This window comes from Diprion similis, chromosome 4, assembly GCF_021155765.1.
Source record: "Diprion similis isolate iyDipSimi1 chromosome 4, iyDipSimi1.1, whole genome shotgun sequence".
NCBI classification, from domain to species: Eukaryota; Metazoa; Arthropoda; class Insecta; order Hymenoptera; family Diprionidae; genus Diprion; species Diprion similis.
The window spans coordinates 27,871,008-27,896,845 of NC_060108.1; the positions used below are offsets into that span (position 1 = coordinate 27,871,008).

The 25,838-nt window shown below is 40.7% G+C and overlaps 1 protein-coding gene across 7 annotated transcripts in view; it reads left to right on the forward strand.

The window, feature by feature from the left end:
- Window positions 1-2,603: 2,603 nt before the first annotated feature.
- The window catches only part of LOC124405390 (otoferlin-like), a 39,442-nt gene continuing 16,207 nt past the window's right edge, over window positions 2,604-25,838 (forward strand). For 3 of the 7 annotated variants that reach the window (XM_046880242.1, XM_046880244.1, XM_046880241.1), the window contains exons 1-12: window positions 2,604-2,782; window positions 5,085-5,143; window positions 6,814-7,002; window positions 8,314-8,582; window positions 10,935-11,190; window positions 11,512-11,688; window positions 14,701-14,763; window positions 15,695-15,779; window positions 22,138-22,481; window positions 22,882-23,192; window positions 24,037-24,280; window positions 24,538-24,780. In XM_046880242.1, coding sequence (XP_046736198.1) covers window positions 2,704-2,782; window positions 5,085-5,143; window positions 6,814-7,002; window positions 8,314-8,582; window positions 10,935-11,190; window positions 11,512-11,688; window positions 14,701-14,763; window positions 15,695-15,779; window positions 22,138-22,481; window positions 22,882-23,192; window positions 24,037-24,280; window positions 24,538-24,780 — 2,319 coding nt within the window. In that variant the 5' untranslated portion in view covers window positions 2,604-2,703. Of the gene's footprint in view, window positions 2,783-5,084; window positions 5,144-6,813; window positions 7,003-8,088; window positions 8,216-8,313; window positions 8,583-10,934; window positions 11,191-11,511; window positions 11,689-14,700; window positions 14,764-15,694; window positions 15,780-22,137; window positions 22,482-22,881; window positions 23,193-24,036; window positions 24,281-24,537; window positions 24,781-25,838 lie in introns of those variants that run through there. The other 4 variants (XM_046880243.1, XM_046880245.1, XM_046880246.1 and 1 more) reach the window with 4 other exon arrangements.

The window sequence follows — 25,838 nt, forward strand, 5'->3', positions numbered from 1 at the left end:
AGTTCGTTGAACTTGCAGTGCCGTGCTCGACTCAAGCCCTCCAACTTGGTTCTAGATGTTAATTCTCTTTATAGTACTACCAATTATTTACAAATTTATAACGTCACTGTTACACATCAGTACCTAATATGTACAGCTATGAGGAATGCGATAGGTTAATTGGTCTTTTTCTGTAGTGGTGCAACGAATGTGAAGAAATGCGACAACGAAATCGAATACATTACGGGGCAATCGGATCAGAGTGAAACAAATTTTTTTTTTTCCGTGATTATTATTATTGTTTTTTTTTGTTATTATTGTTATTATTATTATACAATTCATTTGACGATCTGAAAAATCGCATTCGAGGAGAAAACAATTATCCATAAAACTGTGTACTTACAATTAGGACTTCGTGTTAATAGGATTATGTTTTCCCGTAGGGTTTTTTTCTACCGGTATTCTGCAATTTTTACAATACATATCTATAACATATCTTTTTATCTACCCCTCTTACGTCATTAATTACCTATCGTGGTATATAGCATATCTTTCAAGTGATCTTATTCCACAAGAATGTATTACCGATTGTGAAAATTATAATGTCCGTCTCCCCTATTCCCTATGTTATCCCACAGGGCCCTACGGAATTGCGGTTACATAAATTAATGCGATGGGCGACGAGAATCGACCTGGACGTAATTTAATTCTGCCGAGGCAGAGAAATCGCATAGGTATTGCATAGGGGATGGAAAAGAAAAGAAGCGAATGCGCGGCACGTCGTCAGAAACGAAATTCTTGTGTTTCTCTAAATACTTTAATTACACAAATATTTCCTACCCGCAAGTGAATGGATGTGGATGCAAAAAGCGCAGCTTCGTCACAGTGAGGTAGGATGGCGCTGCACACGCCCTCCTTGCGGACACACGTATTGATTCACCCCGCACACCCTGGAACGGCCAGGTATCCCTGCGCGAACGTAACCGTGCTCCATTCAAAGCTGGCATATAATAAAACCAGGGAGCTCGGGCGTTTGACTATTATATGCCGACTCCCCGGGTATGGAAACTTTTTTTTTCATCCCTCCTGTACCTGACGCAATAAATAAGGACATGCGAGCGAGGTTCAACTCATCCGCATGAACTGCCCTAGGAATAGCCGGCGCCGCCGGCGGGGTCAAATATTTGAAAAAATTGATAGACGTAATAGACGTATGCGGTGTTCTTAGTTTTCACATCGACCGCATTACTCTACAATACAGTCGGATAAAACTGCAACCTATCTTAATAATACTGCATAGCGGTTTGACAGACTTGTTCGATGCAGGTCATTTCTGCATGGAATCCCCCTTGAGGACATTTTATATATTTTTCTTGGTTGTTTGCTTGGTTTTCTTGGGCCGTTGCGTGGCGGTACTTGAATACAAAACTGGCCGTCGTTGAGCAGAGTATCGAACGAATGACCCCTACGACAAGGCTTTTTAAATCTGCGATCGAACAAGGCACACTCTGAGCCACTTCGATGGCAACAACATTAGGCATTAAGAGCTATCACTAACAATAAACCGAGGACTATGGATCTTTCCTAATTCGGTAGCGCGGAACAGCGTTCCAATTTCACTCAAAAATGACCGTACCCAGAACTGGTATCTAATTCCAACAAGTGTCCCGATAAGGAAATTAGGTCGATCTTCAGGTAGGTACAGGCAACCGATCTTTGTCGCTTACTTTTACCCATCGTTGACTCTTGAGTTTTTCCGAACAACAATGCTATCTCTCAGGCCACGCAGGACTGCCGTGCAGTAGTCAAGGCTGTAAATATGACGGAGCTGGATGAGAAAAAAAATATATATATATATATATAAAAAATAAAAAAAATAAATAAAACAAACACACTACACAGGTGCGTGCCTCCAACCTCCTACAGTGTGACCGCGATTCAACGAAAAGCAAAAAGAACTCAAGGAGTGGAGAATCTGCAAGCGCGCGGCAATGGTCACGCGGACGGCGAAATCGCTTATCGCACGGTATCCGCGTATGGCGTACATGCTGGCAAGTTGCACGATCAAGTGCACGGTGGTGATACGGCAGGGGTCATGGGGCGCTTGCAAAACATAGGCCAGGTGACACGCGGCGGCGCGTCGATGGTGCGGGGAAAATTGTTTCCTCAACAGCGAGAACGCGCCTGGCAGTACGTCGCGAAACCCCTGGTTCTTCGGCTCGCAGCACCGTGGGTGAAAATTGGAAAGGAGGGCGGATCGCCGAGACGTCGGAGACCTACCGGGAGGATAACAGTTCCGCTGCTTAATATCTAAATAAATCTGCCGCACAATCGTTGTATCTGCACAAGCAGTGGAAGCTGTTCGCGCCTGTACCGCGATAATATAAACATCGAACAATATCGGTATCGTCGACGAATTCTGGATCAGAGGCGAGTTTTGCAATCACGGCATACCAATTGGACGTTGAGAAGCCTGCTGATATGCCGGAGCTTGATTCATGAAATTTACTCGGTGTCTTTCGTACGGTAAAATATATAATTGTTGAACCGATGCAGCCAGTTGCTAATTAAAAAAGTAATTCGGTAGTGTAACGTCACGTGTCGTGCGAACGTACCAGTTCTGCGTGATGAGCGAGGCATTGATAAACTTCTCTGATAATTACAGAGAGATTACAAATCATCGATAAGTAATAACACAGGAATCCAAAGGCAAAACTATCCGCCATGTCACTCGCGGTGAGCGTTAAGAACCTCCAAGCTCTCAAGTTCAAGGGAGAAAAGTTCCTCAGGATCGACTTCAGAGGTATGCGATCACACAATCTGAATTCCAGTCGGATTTCTTAAACATCGATTAACGCACCGCACCCGCGCGCCCCTCGAGACTCGACACACTCGCGTTGAACAGACTCCGTCGACCGTCGTGTTTCAATATAACACATGCGGATAGGTATATAGCGCAGCACGTGGCATCTGAATGGTGGAAAATATTGAGGTTGATCTTTTCGCAGCTAACATTATAAGAATGACGGTAAGGTAATAGGGAAAGAACCGTGTGAAGTGAAACTTCTTTGCCGTCAATTCACGATTGTCTCAGGATCAAAGAAGGATGAGTGGGTTTTGGATGTCGAAATGGAATGTATTTACGTAGTCTCATCCTAAAGAAATTCACTCTGAAACGATGAGCATAGAATATACCTATATGTACCTACATTGGTATAATTTGACTGTAATTGACGATACGCTACTTGGTGACACGTCTGACTGACGCCCTTCCGTCTCGCCTCAGGTATAGGTATGTCTCGGTTACACGTTGCGGTAACGCTCCGTGGTAACATAGGTTACACAGGGCGCAAAACACGCCGTAAGAAGTTTTCAATTCAATTTTCCGTCCTTCGCCATCGTATCGGACTTATTCGTATGTACACGAAGAAAAAAGAACTCTTTGAACGAATCGGAACGGCGATTACGGACAAGGAAACGCTGCAGGTCTTGTTGCATCAACTGAATATCGGTTTACACATTGTCAATCATATCTTTCGTCGGCCCTTGGATCAAAATATTGCAACAAAATATTTAATTGTGTCAACTGGTATTCAATTCATGTAACAAAAATTCAACCAGAATTTTTTCTCACAATCAAACAAACACACGAGTAACCGGGCACGTAGACTTAATTCGATAGATTCGGTGACTGGGTTCTTGCCGCAAACGGGATTGGTCGAGAGTGTCGAACTCAGTTTACGATAGCTCGGTTGAATTTTGAGTTGTGTTTGTAAAAAAATGAGTACAGTCCTTTCGTTAATCATTTTCGAAATATATGATTTAATTTGATGAAATGTTTTGGCCTTATTTCGGGAATAGTTTCCTGTAATGAGAGACAAACGTCGTAAATCGAACAAAAATTATTTCGTCCAACCGAATGCGGTGTTCATTGGCGGCAAGACAAAGATTTGATTATTACAACAATCTGTAAGTCGCACGAGCTAAATGAAAAATACGTCGATGGAAGAATACCGAAAACTTGGGTTTCATTACCTTGATGTTTTCCCATCTACTTTACAAGTTGAACTTTTGTGGTTTTTCTTCGATCAGTAAAATATTCAAAAGTAGCTTAATTTATGAGACTATTTGTGATTGTACATAGATTCATCGAACCATTTGTATGGAAGCAGATTTGCTGTTGTTTCGACCGATGCGTACATTTAAATGAACAAAAGTATTTGCAGTTAGTCGAATTATATTTACTGACTTGGATCAACGAAACAATAATAGCGGTACTTACAAGATTTAGGTGTTTTTTTTATCAGACCAAGAAACCTAACTTTTTCCTTCCGATCATCAAAAGTTCCTGATGAAAGGAACATTTAATTCATTCAACCATAAATATTCAACCCTGTACAAATTTGAACGGAAAGGATAAAAATCACTTAGTTTGACGGAATAAACTTTTTCACTACGTCGCATACGTAGGGCTGGGTTGATACGAGAGGATCAAATTTGATTCTACAGGATACTGAATTCCTTGACAACTAAAAATTATTTAGTTGAAGCCTTTTCACACATTCAATCGCGGATACCCCCTTCCTTAACGGGGTCATTGAGTCGACGCAACTAAATAGTTTTTAGACCTATCAAATTTTCAGTTAAATCAATCGCATAGCTTGAATAACTTGTTCGGTTGATTTGACCTGACAGAATTAATTACGTATTATGATTATAGTTCAATCGTTTATACATTCGGTGGCGACCGTTCGCTCATCTGAAATGATAGGGGAATGGCCCACTGGCACACGTTCGAGTCGCACACGAAAGGCCTGACGTAGGACAGTTTATTTCATTCAATTTAAGGTAAAATTGAAAGAAATGCGATCCCAGCACTCGCACGCATTTACATGATACAATATACCTACATATTGTGAAGTTCTTCCTGATTGTATATTATTTTACTACCGGTCAACATCCGAGTAGTTTTGAGGAAATTTCTCGCCAAAGCGACCAACGTCCGACTCTCCTACCTCTTTCGATTTCCTCGTCGATATTTCGTACAACTCCATCGAACAAGATAATTACTCAAGCTCTTATCATTCTTATTTCTTGCATTTCAGGTGCATCGCACTGTTCTCGAAGTCTCAGCGAAAACGGAGATCTCATTGTCGTAGATCAGGTAACGTGGCAGAACTCATTGTATCACAAATATTCAAAGTCAGCGTTTTGGTTATACTTCTATGATCTGTGAAGCGTTAGATATCCTATGTATACCAAGGTGTCGCACCACGCTAAGGGATTGTTTCGCTCATTCTTCCCGGGTCCATGCGCCTCTCTCTGCGCTAGCTGCGCCGGCTGCGCCGGCTGCGCGCCCGCCTACTTCGCGTACCGAGTACCTCTGCTGCCTATGTGGCTGACCGGCTGATCACGCAACCGAGCACGTAGCAGTACACGTATAATAATTATACGCGTCAGTGCGTTCAACAAATATCGGCTAATAGCTATAAGAATGGGCTATTGAAGAAAAGGCGAGAGAACGGTTTGCTTCGCGGTGTACCTACTTTACGAGATGCGTGACGAAACTCTCGTGAAGTGTGTGAAGAACAGGTTGCTTCATATGTGGTTATTGTTATTATAGTTACTGTCACTGTTCCTATAGTGCGTCGTATAATATGGGCGAAAGAGCCTCTTTCTTTGCGTACCTCGCGAAACAGCCCGTTCCTCACGCATTTCATGCGATACACCGTTTTCCACGCGATTAGCGAAATATGCCATTCTTCTCGCAGATCCTGAAACAAGGCCTCTTTGTAGCTAATACTCGAGCTAATATTATAGCCAACATGCATTAACGTATTCGTAAATATACATGTACGGTATACGTATAGTATACCTACGTACGGCCATGGAGGTAGAGACATATATTATGTGCATTTCAAGTCACCTGTATTATCGATCCTCCCTGCTAGTTAAATGTTACATATTTCAGAACCTATTCTGGTTCCGGAGGGCATACGCAAGACCTCGATTCGGAACGTTACGCGCTTGAACGAAACTACTACCTACGCATAGTTTGATCCTCTCGAATTTGGTTAGCGAGAATTTACGAAAATCCTTTTTTCGCAAAAGATGAAAAAATATCCAACTGGAAATGACACAGAAGCTTGAATACGGGGTTAGTCTGGAAACAGGCTGCCAGCTAATACTGAAAGACAGAATTCAACTGCTTGCATACCAAGTGTCGGTACCTACCGATTTTCAGGTTACAGGAGTCTTATAGACCTTAAAACGCGTGAAAATCGTAGAGATAATAACGTGAAAATACACTCTGTTCCACGGGATTTTATTTTATTGATTCAAATCACGCACATGACTTGATCGCTGTACACTCAGGCAAATGCAAGATGACATTATTAATATAATAAACGTACAGTCTCCTCCGGGGTCTGACGTGCACGTGCGGCGTACCATAATTTTGTACGAGATTTATTACGACGGTGCCACGATTGGAGAGTCTATAGAATACGAATGGCGTACGTAAAATACAAATGGAACAAAAAAAAAAAAAAAACAATCCACAGATAAGTCAACTGGGCTCATGAGTCAGCATGCATGGATATCTACCCCTTTGATGCATCTGAAAACTTTGATAATAATTTTACGGGACGCAGCAAATTGTTTTCTGACATATGTGCCTCCTAAAATTAAACAACAAATAGGAATCCCGTCCTACTTCAACGGTGATTTGAACACGTCGTTACAGCATTCATATGTCAACACTGAAACAGTTTTAAATAAATTGGCCCGCTACTGCAGGCACTTTTACGTTTAAATTGAATTTCTGAGTTTCAGAGTTTCACTTGGAACCTGGGAAGGCCGGTGGAGGAGTCGGAGACGCTTCAGTTGACCGTGATCTCCCGAGGGATTTTGCGGAGTGAGAAAATAGTCGCGAAATACGGCTTAATTCTTCAGACCGTCGTTCAAGAAGGAAGGATTCTAATCAGTGATTCACTGGTTGATCTAAGCAACCGGCCACTGCCGGTAAAATCAACAGTTCAAGTCTAAAAGTTGTACGGAATATCGCCAAGGGTATATAGGGTAGCTTGCGCTTCTCGACAAGCGCGGTATATGGCAGCTACCGTACTTACTCGTGAAGTAAGGAAGACACGTAAGAGGGGGAGCCGGACAAAGTGATCAGCCTTACCGGATTAAGTGGGCCTCCTGCGAAATTTTCGTATATTTTCAAATTTTGCAAAAATTATAAGTTTTCTTACTTGTCTGTCCTGTTTTACAATCCCCTTACTGGGATATTAGGGTATTAATTTAATAACTTTCATGACATCCAGTGTTTAGATGGCGAAGTATTCTAAGGCAAGTAAACCAGAAAATTTTCAAGCTTTCTTAATATACTGTTAATTTAATGATGAAAGTTTTTTAAGAGAAGTAGACAAAGACATTCATCATTTTTGTGTGATTTTGATTGAATCCTACAATATTTGACGGTGGGTCACTTTCCCCGCAATTTCCGGACGCGAGTCATCAGTCAGACTTCTGTTTTTTGGTGAAAGTCAAAAGACTTATCCACTCGGATGCCCATTTGGAGCTTTGTTACTTCCTTAATCGGCCCACTTTGTCCGTCACACCCATATATGTTTGAAATAAGATTGGGCCAACAATATCCGGTGGTGTTGTTGCCAGTATGAAACCGCTGTTGCTTCCGATTTCCGATTTCCGAGGAAGCTTTCCTACAGGATTTATCAATGTGATGTTCAATCTCTTCCTTACGGTTCAATTCCCTTAGAAAATCCGATATTAAGCAATTGTTTAGGAGACGTTTTTGATACTTGATAAACCTTATCCTTTGAAAATCGGTCCGCCCGTAGAACAAATCGCCTTTTTACCATTTGCAAGTATCCTCAACCTTTGGTAACAATGCTTTCTATTACTTGATTATAATGGAAAACACGTTTATTTCCTTGTCACGATATGAATTTCCAATATCCAGCCACTTTGCCAGCCGTTTACGCGTACCTATGCGCCATACCATACCGACATGACGATATAAAGCATTTAGATGTTGCCGTTTGGTGTGTGAATGGGTTATATACAACGTTTTGTTAGTATGTTCCAACACAATGCGACCAACGATTCTGCAATGTTAACGGCGCGCAACCTCATAATTCAATAAAAGCGAAGATGTCCCGCCTACATTTGCTAAATTTGCATTCAGGAATCGGTGGCCACTAATTAAATTGTTGAGAAGTATATCGAAACAGTATTTTGTGAGTCTTTGAAAGTACGTGCCCGACGTTGTACCATCGGATAACAAACGACCCGATCAATCGGTTTTAGGCATTCGTTACACTCGAGGTGCGTTACACACCCCCGGACGGTAGCTGTAGCTCGTACGCCGGTACAGAGATAATGGAAGATGAACAAAGGATGCTCATCGATATTGAGCAAAACATTGCAACTTTGGAGCGAAGCCTCGAGGAAGCAAATTTGCTGAAACGTCGGGGTTCGTGGCACAGCCCCGCGGAGAAGACAAGGAAGCGTGGATTAGGTACGATGCAACGGGGTAGCTCCATGTCTGCGGCGGAAGGGTCGCCGGACCGGAAACGGTAACGTATAATTACCGATGGCAAAAGCGTACGCCGTGTATGGTTTACATTTAGGTAAATACGAAAGAAGTCTCATTTATGCTCCACAGCTCGTGTCGGTCAATCTTACCGCGGCTTAATCTCTAACCCTATACACGACCGACTTTCGACAGACGATTGCGATCTTGACCGTTGGCTCAACGTTCTCGCCTCCTCGAGGGGGAAAGAAAGACAAAAGAACAAAAAAACGTCGATGCACGCGATAGGTTTATAGTTGGGCGATGATTACGGAACCCGCGACCAATTCAAGTGCAATTTGAACATTGTACGCGTTGCTGTTCCTGTGACATATTTCTAATACTAATTTACGTTGTACGTATAGACTGCATGAATTCCGTTGACATAAATGAAAAATATCAATCCTCCGGTGAGTCGATCATCCCGATACGTCCTCCAGACTTCGTATTTCTTTCCGACACCCTGCGACCTCTCCTTATCTTGGCCGAGTCACCGGTCTCTTCGGAGACCCGCGTTCCTATACCACCGCTGACTAGACTTCAACGAGCGGCTGCCGAAACCTACTCTACACCCAGCCAAGGTTTTATTTAGCTATTTTAAGGTTCGCATACGCCGATTATGCACTTCCTGCCACTACGCCCGATGCAGGAAATGATAAAAGAAGTAGGAGATCCGTCTTAAGGGCTTATTCTTAATAGGACTGTTCTTATTCATCAAATAATATTGAATTATGCCAGTGGTCAATTTAAAGGAGACGGCTTGGGGAACGGGCTTCAATTGGGATAGAAAGATATAATTCGATGCGATGGAAGTGAAGAGATTAGCTAATGTACAAGACTCGCTAGTTGCAGTACACAGAGGTGAAACTGCTGACTCGGCGAATATAAGGAGAGGACGCAGGGTGTAAAGTGACTATAGGACTCTGGAAAAGGAATATGAAGTCTGGAGGATGTAACAATCTGCTCTCATTAATATCATTTTTTCGAGTACGAACGTAACCATTTCCTCTATAAATACCTTTAATAATTTAATTCGTAACATGAAAATCCAAATCAGTTAAAATTCAATTTATTTCAATAATAGGAAAAATAAATGTCCGGAGTACTGACAAAAAAAAAATGTTTGAATCATTTGAGAAACTGATAAAGTTCCAAATCTGCCGAATAGTTTTGAATTATATTGAGGTTATACATACATACCCAGCCTTGACAACTGACCGTGACATAACCGAAGCTATCTCTGTTGCATACAGGCGGCGTTCGAACCACCGACTGTAGAGCACGGTCTTACATACAGGTCTTGCAACGAACGCAAATATCAGTAGTGGGGGTAGGCACGCTTAGTGTCCGCGTTTTTCGATTCTTAAGCCGCCACAACGCGTCGCCAGTGGTACCGGTGGTATGCTTCCCCTTGCCCCTCAACCGCAGCGCGGCCTCAGCCTCGGTTGGGGTTAGGGTCGACGGCGCATGCGTTGCATTTGGGCGGACGAGAGTCGCAAGCACTACTTCTTTCTCTCTCGCACACCACCGGCACCACTGGCGCACCCTGCGGCGTAAATCGAAATAAAAAATTGGGACACTAAGCGGGCCTGCCCCCACCACGGTCGTTGCAAGACCTGTATATGTAAGACCGTGCTGTAGAGGATGGTTTTTTTGAAGAGCGGTCACACTTAAATTTGAGATTTATTGCACAATATATACATTTATTGGGCGTGAAAAACGCGCGTCCGTCGTTGGGTTATATCCCATTGCTGCACACACGCGCACGGGAGAAAAAACCTCTAGCCGTGGGTTGCGTAGCGTGGCGCTCAGAGGGCGCGGCCGTAGCCTAGGGGTATCGCTAGTTCCTACCTCTACGCCTTCCGTATGTTTGATACCGACATTTTGAAAAAATTTTTTCACTTGTGGTCCTACGGCTGATGAAATTTCTTTCAAATTTCTTTGACCAAGCATTCCGACTTTACAGTTTCTCGCAGCATAATACTACGCATGAACAAGTTCGTAATTTTTTTCACAAAATATCACCGACATTTCATATCAAGAACTGGCATTTCTGAGATCGTTACAATCGTGAATGTTTGATTCCTTTTATATTTTTTTTAGCACTATCAAAGCTTCAAATGTGATAATTAGTAGCTTGTACCGTGAAAAGTCGTATAATAAGACGAATAGACTTACAATCAGCAATCAACAACGGCAGTTATCTATAGGCGTCAACCTGAAGTTCAGTGTCGCGGTTGCGCTTTCTCATCGCAGTAGAGGTTTCTTGCGTGAATTTAGTATTTCTCATTCACGTACATATAACGTGTATGCGTAACCTACGCGATTCTGTAATCCCGTGGAATTGCAACAACAGGAGTTCCACTATGAAAAGCGTTCGCTCACTCATGAGACTTGGGAAGCAGAGACCACCAAGAGACAAATCATGCGACAGTAACTCTGAGTCACGGGGTCTTTTGGAGCAACACGATTCCAGTTGCACTTCGTCAAATGCAGTTTCTCGGACAAATTCGATGACATCGTTTGATTTGAATCCCTCCGACGACAGCCAGGTCAGCGCCAACGAAGAGGAAAACCACTTGGCGAAATCCATGAAGCGAACCCAACCCAAGGTGAGATTATCGTGAAAAAAAGTTTTATTTTTAAATTTAAGCTGTACCTACTCGTGAAAAAGCCATGTCAAGAACGTTGTTCAATATTTATCTAGGAGGATTTCATAGTTGTGATTGAAAAAGTCTGCAAAGTTTCAAAGAATAATTCAACTGAATTCATTTACCAGTCCACCATTTCCAAACACCTACTTCAACTTCGATACTTCCTGTCGTCGAAATAAATTGAATAGTTACAAATATCCTTCAAATGGCTTCTTACGATTTTCACTTTGAAACTCGTAGAACCGAATCTGCCGAAACAAATCCCGTATTTTATTTCAGAGTGGCGAAGTGGGACAGAGTGCCCTTAAAGCCCAGGACTATCAGATTTGCGTGACTGTCATAGAAGCGAGACAACTCGCTGGACTCAACATGGATCCAACGGTTTGCGTTCAAGTCGGTGACCAACGGAAATACACCAGTGTCAAAGAGTCCACGAACTGTCCTTATTACAATGAGGTACATTTTTCTAATTTTTCTTACCCTTCTATCATATTGTGTTTATTCTTGTTATTACGTTATTAGTCACGTTCATTCCTTTGACCCTGATACAGTATTTGGATTCTACAACTTCATTGCCAAATTTGGTATCAGAGACCTTGAGGACCCGCAGATTCAAATTTTTGGCAAGAATCATTAATTGACCGATGACCTTCAAGATTTCTCCTTCGGCTAAAATGAACATTAGCAAGCCGTATCATCTAAACGATCATTCTGATAACAAAGTCACGTATGTAACGACTTGAGGGTCATTTATTCCCAAGCGGTGAGGAATAGAGTGCGACCGGGTTCAACTTCGCTTTTGCGCTTAAGGGGTTAGGGGTACTCAGTGCCGAGAAAAAATGCGTGTTTGCAATAATTTTTTTTGTCATAGTAATTATATTAATTTTATAAAACCAATTGTGTACAATTATTTTTTGATGTTTCGAGTATATTTCTACCAAATCGGAAAAGAAAAAGAAAATTCGACTGAGTTATCGGCATTATCTTCGACCCTGGTTTTTAAAACATCGTTCGCAGTGACAGCGATTACACCCACCTGGTTTACCCGAAATCAATCAGACAAGAATAAATCATTAGTTCAATAGTTAATCTAGTCTTTGATCGGAACGTTTTTGATTTTTTCGAAAATACCAAAATGGCGGCTTCCGAAAGTTTTTTCCTCGATTTTGAAGGAAAAAAGCACTAGTTCTTTGGTAACACAAAACAGAAGTTTTTCAATAAAATTTGAATTCTTTAATTAAAGACTGATTTTTGTTGATCTCAATAAACTGTGTAAATTTCATAAAAATCCGTCCACTGGTTCTTGAGTTACAGCTGTCACCGTCTTCTAATACATAGTTTTGAGAAAACGCGTTTAAAGTTTTGGACCCCTTTTGGTATTGCCTTTTCGTGTAATTCTGATATCGGTGGATGAAGCGATACTTGTTTGTGTATTTTGATCCGCTGAATCCGAATATCGCATTAATTTTTTCCTAAAACCCGAGCATTCAATTGTTTAAAGGCAATTGCTTAAACAATTTTTTGATTTGTATGCATCATGTTTTTCGAATATTTATGGTCAATTTAAAATGAAAGTTATTCTTATGAAATTTGGCCTAGAGTCATACTTTTTGAGTTATTAATTTTTTTCAATGTTCAAATTTTGCAGTTTCTCAATTAAAAAAAATTGATAACTCAAACACTATGACTTTAAGCCAAATTTCTTAGGAACAACTTTAGTTTTGAATACGTCACAAATATTAAAAAACCAAAAATAATGCATACAAAAAAAAATTGCTCAAACAGTTGCCATGAAATAGTTGAATGCTCGGGTCTTCGGAACAAACTGGATGTAGGATAGGTATCTCGAAAACTATTTTTCGGATTGACTTGAAATTCACTGGTAATATTTTCGAAACATCATACGCCAAGAAAATGCAAAAAAAATCGTTTTTTTGAAAATTTTTTACTACCCCTAACCCCTTAAGGGGGTGCCCTGGTCGATCTTAACGTTGTCGTACATATGTTCAGATATCAAAGTTCACGAATTTTAAACGCAAAAAGGGCCTAATATCCCCATTCTATACACGATTCTCAACAAAAAGACTGTAAAAAATTTTCATTTGATGGAACAAGAAAGAAATGGCACGAAAACTACGAAATCGCAATAGTAAATTCGTAGTTTTCGTGCCATTTCTTTATTTCTGCGTCAAATAAAAATGTATTCATACTCATATGTATGAGTGTTTTTTCCTTCCGAATTGTGTATAGAATGGGAATATCAAGCCCTTTTTGCGTTTAAAATACGTGGCCTTTAATATCTGAAGATATGTGTGATAACGTTAAAATCGACCAGGGCACCCCCTTCAGAGCAGCCAGGAAGTCGAGCAGTAGGATTTAATAAATGCGTAGTATTATTAGAATATAATTTTGATATTTATAGATTGGTTTGAACGGTGGTGATGAAACAAACAGTTTCGAGGGTAGATGAGAATTGCGTAGGTCGAGAGGTGAAGACGAAGTGACTTGGGAAGGCAGAAAGAAGCGTGAGTTAGTGCAGAAAGCAGGGTGCATGATCAGGTTTTGGAAATGAGAGTAGATAGTTAGATGTGCGCGCAGGATGTGCGAGAGATTATTTAGTCTAATGAAATGAAGGGGCTTTTAGATAAAAAGTGCGAGGAATAGGTTGTGAGTGTGAAGAGGGACTAAGCAGGTAACATGTATAACTTGCTTTTTTCTGGATCGATAGTCTACTCGGGGTATCTTTAAATTTTTGTTTTTCAGACCTGTGCAGTCCGCTTTTGGTTTTTTTTTTTCGTTTTATTTTTAATGCGTTTCAATTTTTTACTTAAACAGGTACTTCATTAAGCTGTAGTTTGTGACATATATATTACACATCAAGGGATGTAAGTATACTTATTCGGCGAAAAACAGATCGCACCAGTGAAAAAAAAAAAGAAAATTAAACAAAAATACTGCCACTGGACAATTTAATATGGGTGGAAAATTTTTGGCAAAGCTTTGCTCTCAGAATAATACTTCGAAAGATGTACCTTGCTAAAGTTCATTTTTGCAGATGCGGAAATCTTGAAATTCAGTTATAGATGTCTTTAGCCGCGCGTCAGGGGAAATATTACGGTATTTTCCGAGAACACTCAAACAAGAACAGTTGTTGCGCTACCAGTCATCGGCATTGTCTTAGCGTTTGTCAACAAATTAAGTTGGAAAACGGTCTACATTTTTAAAAGTACGAATGACTGGCGTATCTCTGGGTTAAATAAATGTAGAGATTTTCAACTCCTTACAATCAAGCTAGTTATGTCATAATGATATTTCTACATATCTGTGTTATACTTCTTTATTGACCAGTATCGCTGTACAAGCTAACTGTGCCCTTTAAAAGAGTTTAGTTCGTTTGGCTAATATCTTATTGCGTCATCGGGTTATGAGTAGAACGAAATCAATGCGATGATATACTCCACGTTGCAGTATTTCGTGTTCGACTTCCACATGCCGCCGATTATGCTGTTTGACAAGATTATCACTTTATCGGTGAGTGAAATAGTATTGTATTACCCGAAATTTAGATGAATAATTTCCCATTGATGTTGTTGTAACTTGAGTCTCGATGCTGTAACACAATCCTCAAAAAACAAGGCGAACTAGTTTATAGCGGATTGAATTAAAAAGCGAAAGAATTGACCAGCCATCCTTGCATGCACGCTGAAAACACGAAAAATGTATCATAGAATCAATAAAGGCGAGGAAGAGCGATTTTTGGATAACTTTCGGAATACCCCGTACAGCTACCAGGCATATCGTATCAATTTCCATATGACAAGTGATCTTCCGTGTATCGCCGAGTGTGCACAGGCAACTATCAATATTGTGCTGTCACAGACTACGTTGTATGCATATATTATAGATACAACCGTACTCAATAGTTGAGCTATTTTGTTTTCCAAGCCTTGCAAGAAAAAAAGATCACTGCGTCTCTGCGTCATTATCTTACAATCACGTACCGTTTGCGACGGTAGGTTCAATTGGCAATTGCACGTAGTTTCTTTCTATACCTATAATATTATCTGACAGATGGAAGCCTGGAAGGAAGACTCGTGTTGAAAATTAATAAATAGATGCTTCCTGCTGATAGATATAGGTATTCGCGTAGTTGTGCCCATGATAAGCACTAATCATAGGATTAACGTTGGATTTTGCATATAAATTAGACGTAATCATTCTGATATCAACCGTATGTGTATATTGTATATTATACAAATACCACGTACATATGTTTAAGATTTTCACACGTCGGTGTTGTATGTATTCCGCATGATATGTATAGGTATATAATAGGCATACGTATACGACCAACAACTTTTACTCGCATGCAGCCAATGAAATTACAAGCTGCTATAAAGTATTTGGTCGTAATCATAATAGACTACAGTATAAATGTGTGGTGATTTGTAACAATGCACAGGTGCAGCAATCGCGGAACCTTCTACGTCCTAATCTAACACTGGGCAGCTTTAAGTTAGATGTAGCCACCGTCTGGGCTCAGCCAGGTACACGCTTTTTTAGACTTCCTTGATTCGATAGAGCTTTGCACGAAGTTTAAAAAATTTATAAATATTTTGAAATGCCTCCGGCCAATATACAGTTGCCACTCTTTTCACCTGTTATAACACTGCCTCGACCTGTTCTCTGCGCTGGTTGAATTTCATTATTTGCTGGAATTATACTGATAATAATTATTGAACAAGTTGAATAAATCGCGGGTTTTGAGTAAAAATCAATGTTCAAAGGGGTATCGAAGGTACTTTGGCCGTTGCGTTGATTCGTGAAATGCATGATCACGCCGCGGGAGGAATATACGCGTAGCTCTTTATTTACAATCGAGGGAGTCACGCAAACCGCCGACTCCCCCCACGCACCTTTGGGCCGACGTCGCGCGTAGGTGCCGCCCACCTACCCTTGTCTCTTCCCGCAGCTAACCTCATTACGTTGCGCGCGCGTGTGTGTTTATATACCTATACTATAAATAATGTGCCATGTGTAATATGCAGGCGCGCGCGTACGTGTGTGCGTTTCCGTCACTAGGTATACGCCTGTGCTTTTTAATTTCAAAATTCAAAGAGACCAACACATCCTGTCGGCTACACACAATCTACATACCCTATCACCCTATCGAATAAGGTTTCTAAACTCTCAAAACTCTGCTATAACTATGGCCGTACCGCACCATTACATTCCGAACACCGTGCACATGTTTCCAATTATTGTACACCGCTGACTGTAGAAACATTGTTACGCTACCACGAAACCGTCTGTATGCACACGCATTGATCGAGGCCATACTCTGGACCTATTACAATATACAATAGGGCCATTTATTTATCAGTACTCGCGATCCCGACCCTTAAGTGAGAGAGGCCCTCGTCTTGAACGAGCTTCGGGTAAAACTGAGTGTGACCGGTATTCGACGAATGACTCTGTATACTTTTTTCAGTGCAACTATAACCCGCTGAACGACTAACTCAAGTACGGGCTTGTACGATTTTTTCCTGCATTGACGTGTGGAAATTCGATCGGATTATCGCAAATAACTCCTGCGACGATAACTCGCTTTGAAGCGTAGGATTGTAAAATTTTCAACCATCCGTAAATGTAGAATAATCCGTCATCCACCTTTGGCATAAGGCTTATTAACAATTTTTCGGAGACATTACGCCGAGGGAAAAGAATTTCCGAAGCAAGAGATAGTTCTGAAACGGGGTAGTCGACAAGCGATACCGACACGGACAACGTAAGATAAATTTTTCGTTAGACCTGTTGCAACCCTTGAAAGCATAATATCAAGTTTCAACTCGTCGAAATTAATATTGACGCCAAATAAACAAAAACTAATGCAACGTGTTCAATTTATACTTCTACATATACGACGTAAGTTTTGAGATTTGACCCATTAAATATCAAGTGAATCTCACAAAATTTTTAGTCTCCGGAATTGAAAATGATATCATTCAAAAACACGTTTTGCGCGCTTCCATAACTCTAATGTTCAGTCATTGCAAAATATTTTTGCAACAACAAATTTCATTATCTGCTTCAACCATAGAACTCTTGACTCAACAAAACGGCAAATTCAACAATCTTAATTTGTTATGATACAACAATTTCATGTTGTCTTAAACAAAACGATTCAGGTACGTCTAATAACATTTTTAGTCATTTTAATCGCACATTTTACTTGATAAAAAAAATCAGATTATCGCAAGGGACTCACGCCGTGTGATCTTGAATAATTTCACAGTCAGCATGACTGTTCAAAGGCTTGATTCAATTCTATATTAGTTGTCGCGAGCCTTTCGTCCGACGAAAGTATTTTATTGAATTAAGTAAGTATTGTGTTCGCCGCATTTGACTGTACAATTTCCTCGAATCAAACGAATATCACTTGACTCGAATGAGTCTTTCCCTCCGTGTAAAGTAGCACGGTCAAATAATTATTATTATTTATCAATCATTTTGTGTGATTCATAGATAGAGTGGATGGTAACCTAATCATCATGCGGTTTGGAGTGAGGTAGGCGCCAATGAAAATTACCTACCGAGTTACAAGCAATGCCCGGTAGATACGTGCTTGGCCTCCTGCCACCGGGAATAATGAAAAAAAATATAAATTATGCATTTTCAAAATTAAATAACCACGATATACACACAATATATGAATATGAATATGAATTATGCATATTCATAATACAAGTAACTGCATTTTCACGATTTTGTTGAAAGCGATTTACGTTATAGGTACAGTGGATAGCTAGACGGTGGTGTACATATAATACATGTGTATGTGTAATGCATGTTTGTATGACGTTACACGCTAGTTTCGTACCTTTCAAGCATGTTATCAGCATGTATTAGAGATATGTGCATGCATACGTAATCAGCATCGCAACTGACGTGGATACCTATCATACTTGGATGGTAATTTCGCGTATGTATAATTTCACACCCATGTCGTGCATAAAACGAAATATTAAAAAAAAAAAAAAAAAAAAAAAATGAGCAACACTGCGGAAAAAGATATCTTCAAAACAGCAAAATAAATATAAGAAAAATAGTCTCCTTTTTTTCATAGAGCCTACCTAAGACGATGGTCTTTGATCGAAGAATGTTTGAGAATTTTTTTAAGAAAATAAAAAATGTCTCTCTGTTTTGATATTTGAAAAGTCATAAAAAAAATAACGGTTGAAGAATAAAATTTGAAAATATACCTCAGGAGTGCTATTTACAGTTAGGACAATCGTATCAAAAATTACGAACGAAATCAAAAATGGTGAGGGGAGATCATTGGTCGGGTTGGCATTGAATGCCTGGTATACCTATGTACTCCCTGTACCCAGTTACCGTGGTCAAAATACGATAGCCAACAATCGTTAGATAAGAATTCTTACCATCTAACCATTGTTAACTATATTTTGACCAGAGTACGCAGGTTTTGCTTTTCTTGAAGTACAGATGTATGCATGTATGTATTCATATTGTACAGTGCAGTGCGATACGTCGACAGCGTACTTTCAGTATACATATACATTAGGGTGGTCCTTAGAAAAGTCATTTTTGAATTTCGACCGGCTCACCACCCGAATCGGCTCCAAATAATCGAAAAATAAGTTCCTTTTTTTTCAAATTTTTATCTCAACTCTAAAACGTGTCCCCAAGAGGATGGATTCCCGCATTGAACCTTTTCAGAAGCACATCAAATCCGCGCAACTGATTGAGATGAAATTTGGTACAGAAGAGTTTCTTGAGTTTCTGATTACGAATGTCAACTCAAAGTTCGAAAATTCAAAATGGCAGATTCAATATAGTGCACTGAAACCCAAAAAGTCATTCGATTTCGATAAAACTCGGTTTCTCGGAAATTTTCGAGGTCGCTGATTATGAATCTGAACTCGAAATCGCAAAATTAAAAATGGCGGGTCTAATATGGCAATATCGAGTGACCTTTGGGGTTTTCGTTCACCATATTGGATCTGTCATTTTGAATTTTTAAATTTTGAGTTCAGATTCGTATTCAGCGACCCAAGGAACCGTTCTCTGCCAAATTATATCTAAACCCGTTCGGTAGATTTGATGTGCCCATAAGAGGGTTGAATGGAATGGAATGGAATGGAATGGAATTATTCATCGTGTTGGGGACACGGGTTAGAGTTGTGATGAAAATCTGAAATAGGAAGCGAATTATTTTTCAATTAATCGCCGCCGATTTGGGGGGTGGGCCAGTCAAAATTCAACAATGACCTTCTTAAAGACCACCCGCCTAATATACATGTAATGCCTATAGCTTCAGGAGAAATTCAGTAGATCTAGGGAATTTTCTAGATCTGGGGAAAAACCCCGCAGTCTATTTTCCGGTTTGGTTTTATTGGCTTTCCAGCCAAACGGCGGACTACCAAACGTTCGTATCAAGTTTATCGTGTCCACCGAACGATTGCGCGTCGATTAAGCTTCTTTTGAGCTTAGTTGGAGGGAAAATAAACAAAATCCGGTTAACTTGACGTGTAGATTTGTTAAATGATATCAAATCAACTATTACCTACCAAACTATTTCATGAGGCTACCAATCACCATCAATCGACCACCAAACCATCGGTATAGTCGAAATTAAAAAAAGCTCGAGTTGCACGGCCAACTTTACGTAGGTGCTGGACCGAGCGCTTTAAAAAGCCCTTTCCCGTGAGTACGTCCTGATAGGTTTCACATGGGATTTTTCTCTATATGGGACATTCCACAGAGTATCGATCAAGATCAGAAAATGATCTTTCCGATTTGATCCAATTTTTTTTCTGACAAAATACTGGTCGACTGACAGAGCCACGATTTTGTCCATTTTTTTTTCAATAATGACTCTCAGATTTTACTATTTCAAGTCCATCCTTTTGTTAGAGTCTGAAAAAATTCGAAAAATTCTGTTAATGACAAAATTTTTGAAAAATGAATATTTCATCACAGCGAAAGTTGGTTATGGAAAGTGACGACAATTTTTCAAAAACTATTTGTGAAATGCAGTTTTCATAAAAACTGAAACAAAAAAGTTCGTTACAATACAGGTCGGAAACAAATATATTCTAGAGTTCAGCCTGAAAACAGTAACTACGGCCCGGAGGTCCTCCCTAGGTAGCGCACCTAACGTCGTTTTCAAATCAAATTTATATAGATGTAACGCGAGGGCGCGTATTTTGAATGAATTCAAGCCGGCGTACGCACGATGGAGCTTACGAGCCACCTCACCTCTAGCCGGCAAATCTCGGGCAGTTAGACAACACTCGCGCAAGCGACGTGTGAATTCGAAAACATCAGACTCAAGTGCCGTTGTGAGCGTGACGGCTGAACTGAATATAAACTTGAAGTGTCTATACTTTTGGGATTACCACGACGATAATAAAGGGAATAAAATACTGATTAATCACGCAAACATCATCATGCGTCAAGAATTAATGTTCCTCGTTCACTCCGCTTCCATGCATCCCTTGGTTTACCATAAAAGTCTTGTTCGGTAGCCGTGCCTGCAGTCGCGACACACGACAATTGGGGCCACAACATCGAGTTGGCTGGCGGAGATATCCCAGTTTGGCTTGGGGCTGATAAAGCACTGCACACCCGACCTGGCGCCCAAATAAGTGCAAAAATTGAGAAAAAGCTTCATCCCGATGAGCCGTGGATCGCCGCCGTCCGAGAAATCGCACCGTTTCTGCCCCTCGTGTCTTCCAGCATATATCTCGAAATAGTAATATCTCAGACACGAATGGCAGAAAAAATTTGCTTCTTCAACTAGTACTATCGAATAAAAATCGATATTTCCGATTTCCAATCCTGATCGACATTTCGTGGAATGCCCCATATACACGTAATCACGGGACTTCAGAGCACGTTAACGGATTCTACGGTCATAAAAAATTTAACAGCAGCTGCAATCAAGTCAAGGTCAATATCTGAGCTGTCGCAACAGTCTCATTGCCAGCATTAGTTTTATCTACCGATTCGGAACATTTGATATAGGTATCGGAAGGTTGTTCTGCCGTCTCTGTTGTTCGGCTCTCAATACGGCCCTCTAGAGGACAAGGATATCGAAACCCCTTGTACGCGACTTAATATTTTTCGGACGACAATCACGACACTTGTCAACGCGTTCACTTGCATGTGCCTGAATCTCCTATTATGTGCCATTAAATATATAAATATGTTTGTAATAAACTACTATACCTCCAATAGATCCTCGTTTATCTTTTTTTAATCTCTCAACGGCTATAACGCACACCCGCTATATTCTGCATATGCGTTCATATACCTATATGGGCGTACTTACATGCATAAGACGGCTGTACATTCTGGTAGAATCGACAAGGATGAACAGTCCAAGGATACACGTACGCGCGTGCGTATCAATGCTACGTATAGTTTTTGGAATTTTTTCGCGAAACAATGACTAAAGCCCAACGCTCAGTGTTGCGGAACCGATTCGATCCGAAGCGACGCGACGCGAGGCGACGCGACGCGATTCGATCCGATCGTTAAAATTTTAGTTTTTTGTCAATTTTAAACCAAAAACTTCAGAAATGGAATTCACCACTTCGTCTTCGATTACTTGGATCAGCTGCGAATATTAATCGTAAAAAATCCGTCGTCTTATACGAGTGAGAGTTATATATATAGCAGAATAAACTATATCGTTTTGCTAATTGTAAGCTTAACTGTCTTATTACTGCGTTACACTAAATGTGCGCAGCCGGTCGGAGCCGTTCCGTTCGAAGCGGATCGGTTCGCGCGTCGCATTGCGTCGCTTCGAATCGGATCGGATCGGTTGCGCGACATTGAGCGTTGGGCTTAATCGGTATAACAACCATATCCGGACAGATCATCAATTCTATCACAAGTGGGCGCTGCTCACTGACCCCGATGACGTTGCCGGAGGTCCCAAGGGATATCTGAAATGCGACGTTAGTGTAATCGGGAAAGGGGACTCGGTCAAGATACCGCCAAAGAGTGAAAAGGACGAAGACGATATCGAAGGGAATCTGCTGCTGCCGGATGGTATGCCGATTGAACGACAACGAGCCAGATTCGTGGTAAAAATTTACAGAGCTGACGGTCTACCTAAGATGAACAGCAGTATAATGGCTAATGTAAAGAAGGCATTTACTGGTGAGGCAAGAGATTTGGTCGACCCCTACGTACAAGTCTCCTTTGCCGGACTCTGCGTGAGTATGCGTTTATGTCACAATGCAATATAGTGTCGGGATAATCCCTGATCAGTACCTACGAATACCACCTAGTGTAAAATTGCAGCTGAAAGTCACTTGTAGCTACTTTTCGGGGATGCTGTGATTGTGAGAAAATTGTATATACGTAAAAATTTTTTACCTTCACCTCACGTAGATCATGAGGGTAATAAACAAAGTATGCTTACAACTGAACTACCTAAGAACATCATACGTAGAGGAAAGAGGTCCTGCATCTAATTACTCGTACTCATCTAGTCAAAATAGTAAATAGGTACCTAAATTGGGTTTCGGAAACAAATTCCAAGATGCGGTGGTTAGACAAATTCTCTTCAAATGCACTTATACGAAAAGGCAATATTCATTCATTGTTTTACAGGGGAAAACAAGCGTCAGACGCAACAGTTACGCACCTGTATGGAATGAACAGATAGTTTTTACCGAAATGTTTCCGCCTCTGTGCCAGCGCATCAAGATTCAACTCCGCGACAACGACCCGGTTCATGCATCTGTAATTAGCACCCATTTCGTCGATCTCAAGCAAGTGAGCAACGACGGTGAGAAGGGTTTCTTACCAACCTTCGGGCCAGCTTTCGTTCACATGTACGGTAGCATCAGAGATTATAGTCTCATTGACGAACATTCCACTTTGAACATGGGTTTGGGCGAAGGAATTTCTTACAGAGGAAGGTGCGTAGCTACATTATCTTACATGGCTAAAGCTCGGTGCATAGAGTGCACCGCTTATCTTTGTAAAGTCTCTGCAGCACCACCGGCCGGCGGCACATCGTTTGAATTTTGCACTGTTGGGTTTTATTATGCTTACGACGATTGAGCCTACGGCCGGTCGTGGCGCTGCGGGCAAACTCTGTTGCCAGCGTAATCGACTCGGCCGAAAAATTAGCCATATTAAAATTACTGTCCCCATGTCTACAAGAACGTAGCGAACTTCTGTGCAATAGATGATTGAATTACATAATTGGCGAATGAATGCTTATTTGGTTGAAACAGAAAGTTTTGATGTGAGGAGTTGTAAGCTCTTGCGTATGTCCATTCGTATACAATATATTGGAACGGTCCTCAATTTGCACGAATCAAGGAAATTTTCCTCGGGACACTTCCCCAAGCCTGATCCAAATCGTCGAAGAAGCCGTATCTAAAATTCGTGTATCATAGCATCAAAAATAAGTGATTAATTTGGCTAACCTTGATGAAGCCAGTTAAAAACTTACCGCTGGGCTTTATTTTTCAATGGCACATTGTTTACAATACGAAATGAACAATTCGCATTTTTTGATCGAGAAAACATATGTCACCAAAATTTACTTGATCTAAACGCAGAACAATCGAAACTTGGTCGTACATGAGTGTCTATTGATGTTAAGAGGCTTAGGTCCTTGAGAAATTTCTTTCCATCGATTTGAAACAAGTTTGAAGGACGTCACACGGAAATTTTCTCCACACTCAAATCAGAAGCCACCACAATACGTATATACATTATACCCGTAAATTTTATAAGTAACGACATTTCCAGACTCCTAATAGCCATCAGAACTGAGATAAGTGACAACGTTGACATGGCACCATCGGACGTTGAAGTTGAGCCGACGACACCGATAAACGAGTCGTCTTATGCTCGGAACGAGGAGTTTTTCATGTTCGCGACCATTATGGACGCGACGATGATTGATAAGAGACTCGGGGATAAGCCAGTGTACTTCGAAATGTCAATTGGGAACGCCGGCAACTCTTTGGACGGATACAACGAAAGCTCTAAGGTGGGTACAGTACTCGTAGAGATTCATTCGTAGAACAACGGCCACGAACGCAACAACGGACGTAAGCAACCGATCTTACATGACGCCCGCATCAGCGGCTGCGTTTCACTCAAGAATCGGGCGGTGGTCTGAAAAATAAACGATTTTCTAAATAAGAAATAACCGTTCGTTGCGATCTGCATATCATGCCTTGTACAAACTATCTGAGAATCTGTACGCGTAAAATAAATAACGGAACGAATGGAAAACGGCTCTAGGTTTGCGAAATGAGCATTCAAGGCGGTGCCGGCGGAAGCGGAGACGAGGATGAATTTCAAGAAGTCGTCACAGATTCTTGCCAAAGTACAACGCAGCCCTGCAAGCCAATGACGCACGACAAAATGTATTATTTCCTACCTTACTGGGACAACAAGCCCTGCCTGCACGTGAGGAGCATTTGGCCCGACTATCGCCGTAGGATGTACAGCAGCAACATAATCGGAAAAATAGCGGATAAATTGGTAATTTTGCAGTATTGTATGTATGGTATGTACCTATACCGTACGCTGTAACGTGAAATGTCTGTGCAGGGTACGCGTGCAGACACAGTAGGCTGGCCCGTGAAAAAGAAGGTCATGCTCCAACTTGAAAAGTCATGAGTTCGTCTTGAAAAAAAAGATCCTGGAAGTTTCAATGCTCTATCTCACTATTAAGGGGTGCCGGCAGAATTTTAAAATAATTTCCTTTTTTTCAATTTTCAATTTTTTTTTATCCGATTTATTTTTTGCTACTATTTGATTTGTTAAATTTTTATTGTTGTCTTCCTTCAAAATATTTATTTACTAATTTCTAGGCCATGTTTGTTTTTTATACGCACTGTTGTGTATTCCAACATGAAAAATTGAAAATGTTTGAGTGAAAAGTATTTTTGACCCCAGATTTATTTATCTGCCGTTTTTTTTTTTTTTTAATCATCATAAAATTGAAAAAAATTCGGCTCGAGAAAACATGAAATCTTATTTTATGAGGAAAACGGATAAGTAAAAAAAAATTTGATTCCCGACTCAACCATAAAGTTAACTTTTTTGACCTGACAAGCACGATGAAAGTGGCATATTTTACCGGCTTAACTTTTTTCCCAGAATATTCTTAGGTCGGGGGGGGGGGGGGGGGGTCTCTGAGACCGCAGAATTTTTTCTTCGTTTATATATTAGTTGCACAACCATGATTGAAGCTCACTGATTTCAAGTGCGTTGAAGTCGGTATTGGGATCAACTGGACCCTAATAAGGAAAACGAAAAAAGGAAAACGAAAACAGCAAACACAAACTGCCCAAAAAGGGCACCACCCGCTCGCGCTGCGGTCAACACAGAACATCCAGCTTCTGTGCGTGAGTGATTCCCACTTTTTGTGTCAATAGATGTGGCCAGAGTTGAGTCGGAAATAAAGTCATATATGTAACACAGGAATAAAAGTCGACTTTATTCCCTTGTTACATAATGTACTATTTCAAATAACTTAAAAATCTGCCGGCTTCCCTTAATGGTGAGATAGAGTGTGACAAGTGAGATAATAATTA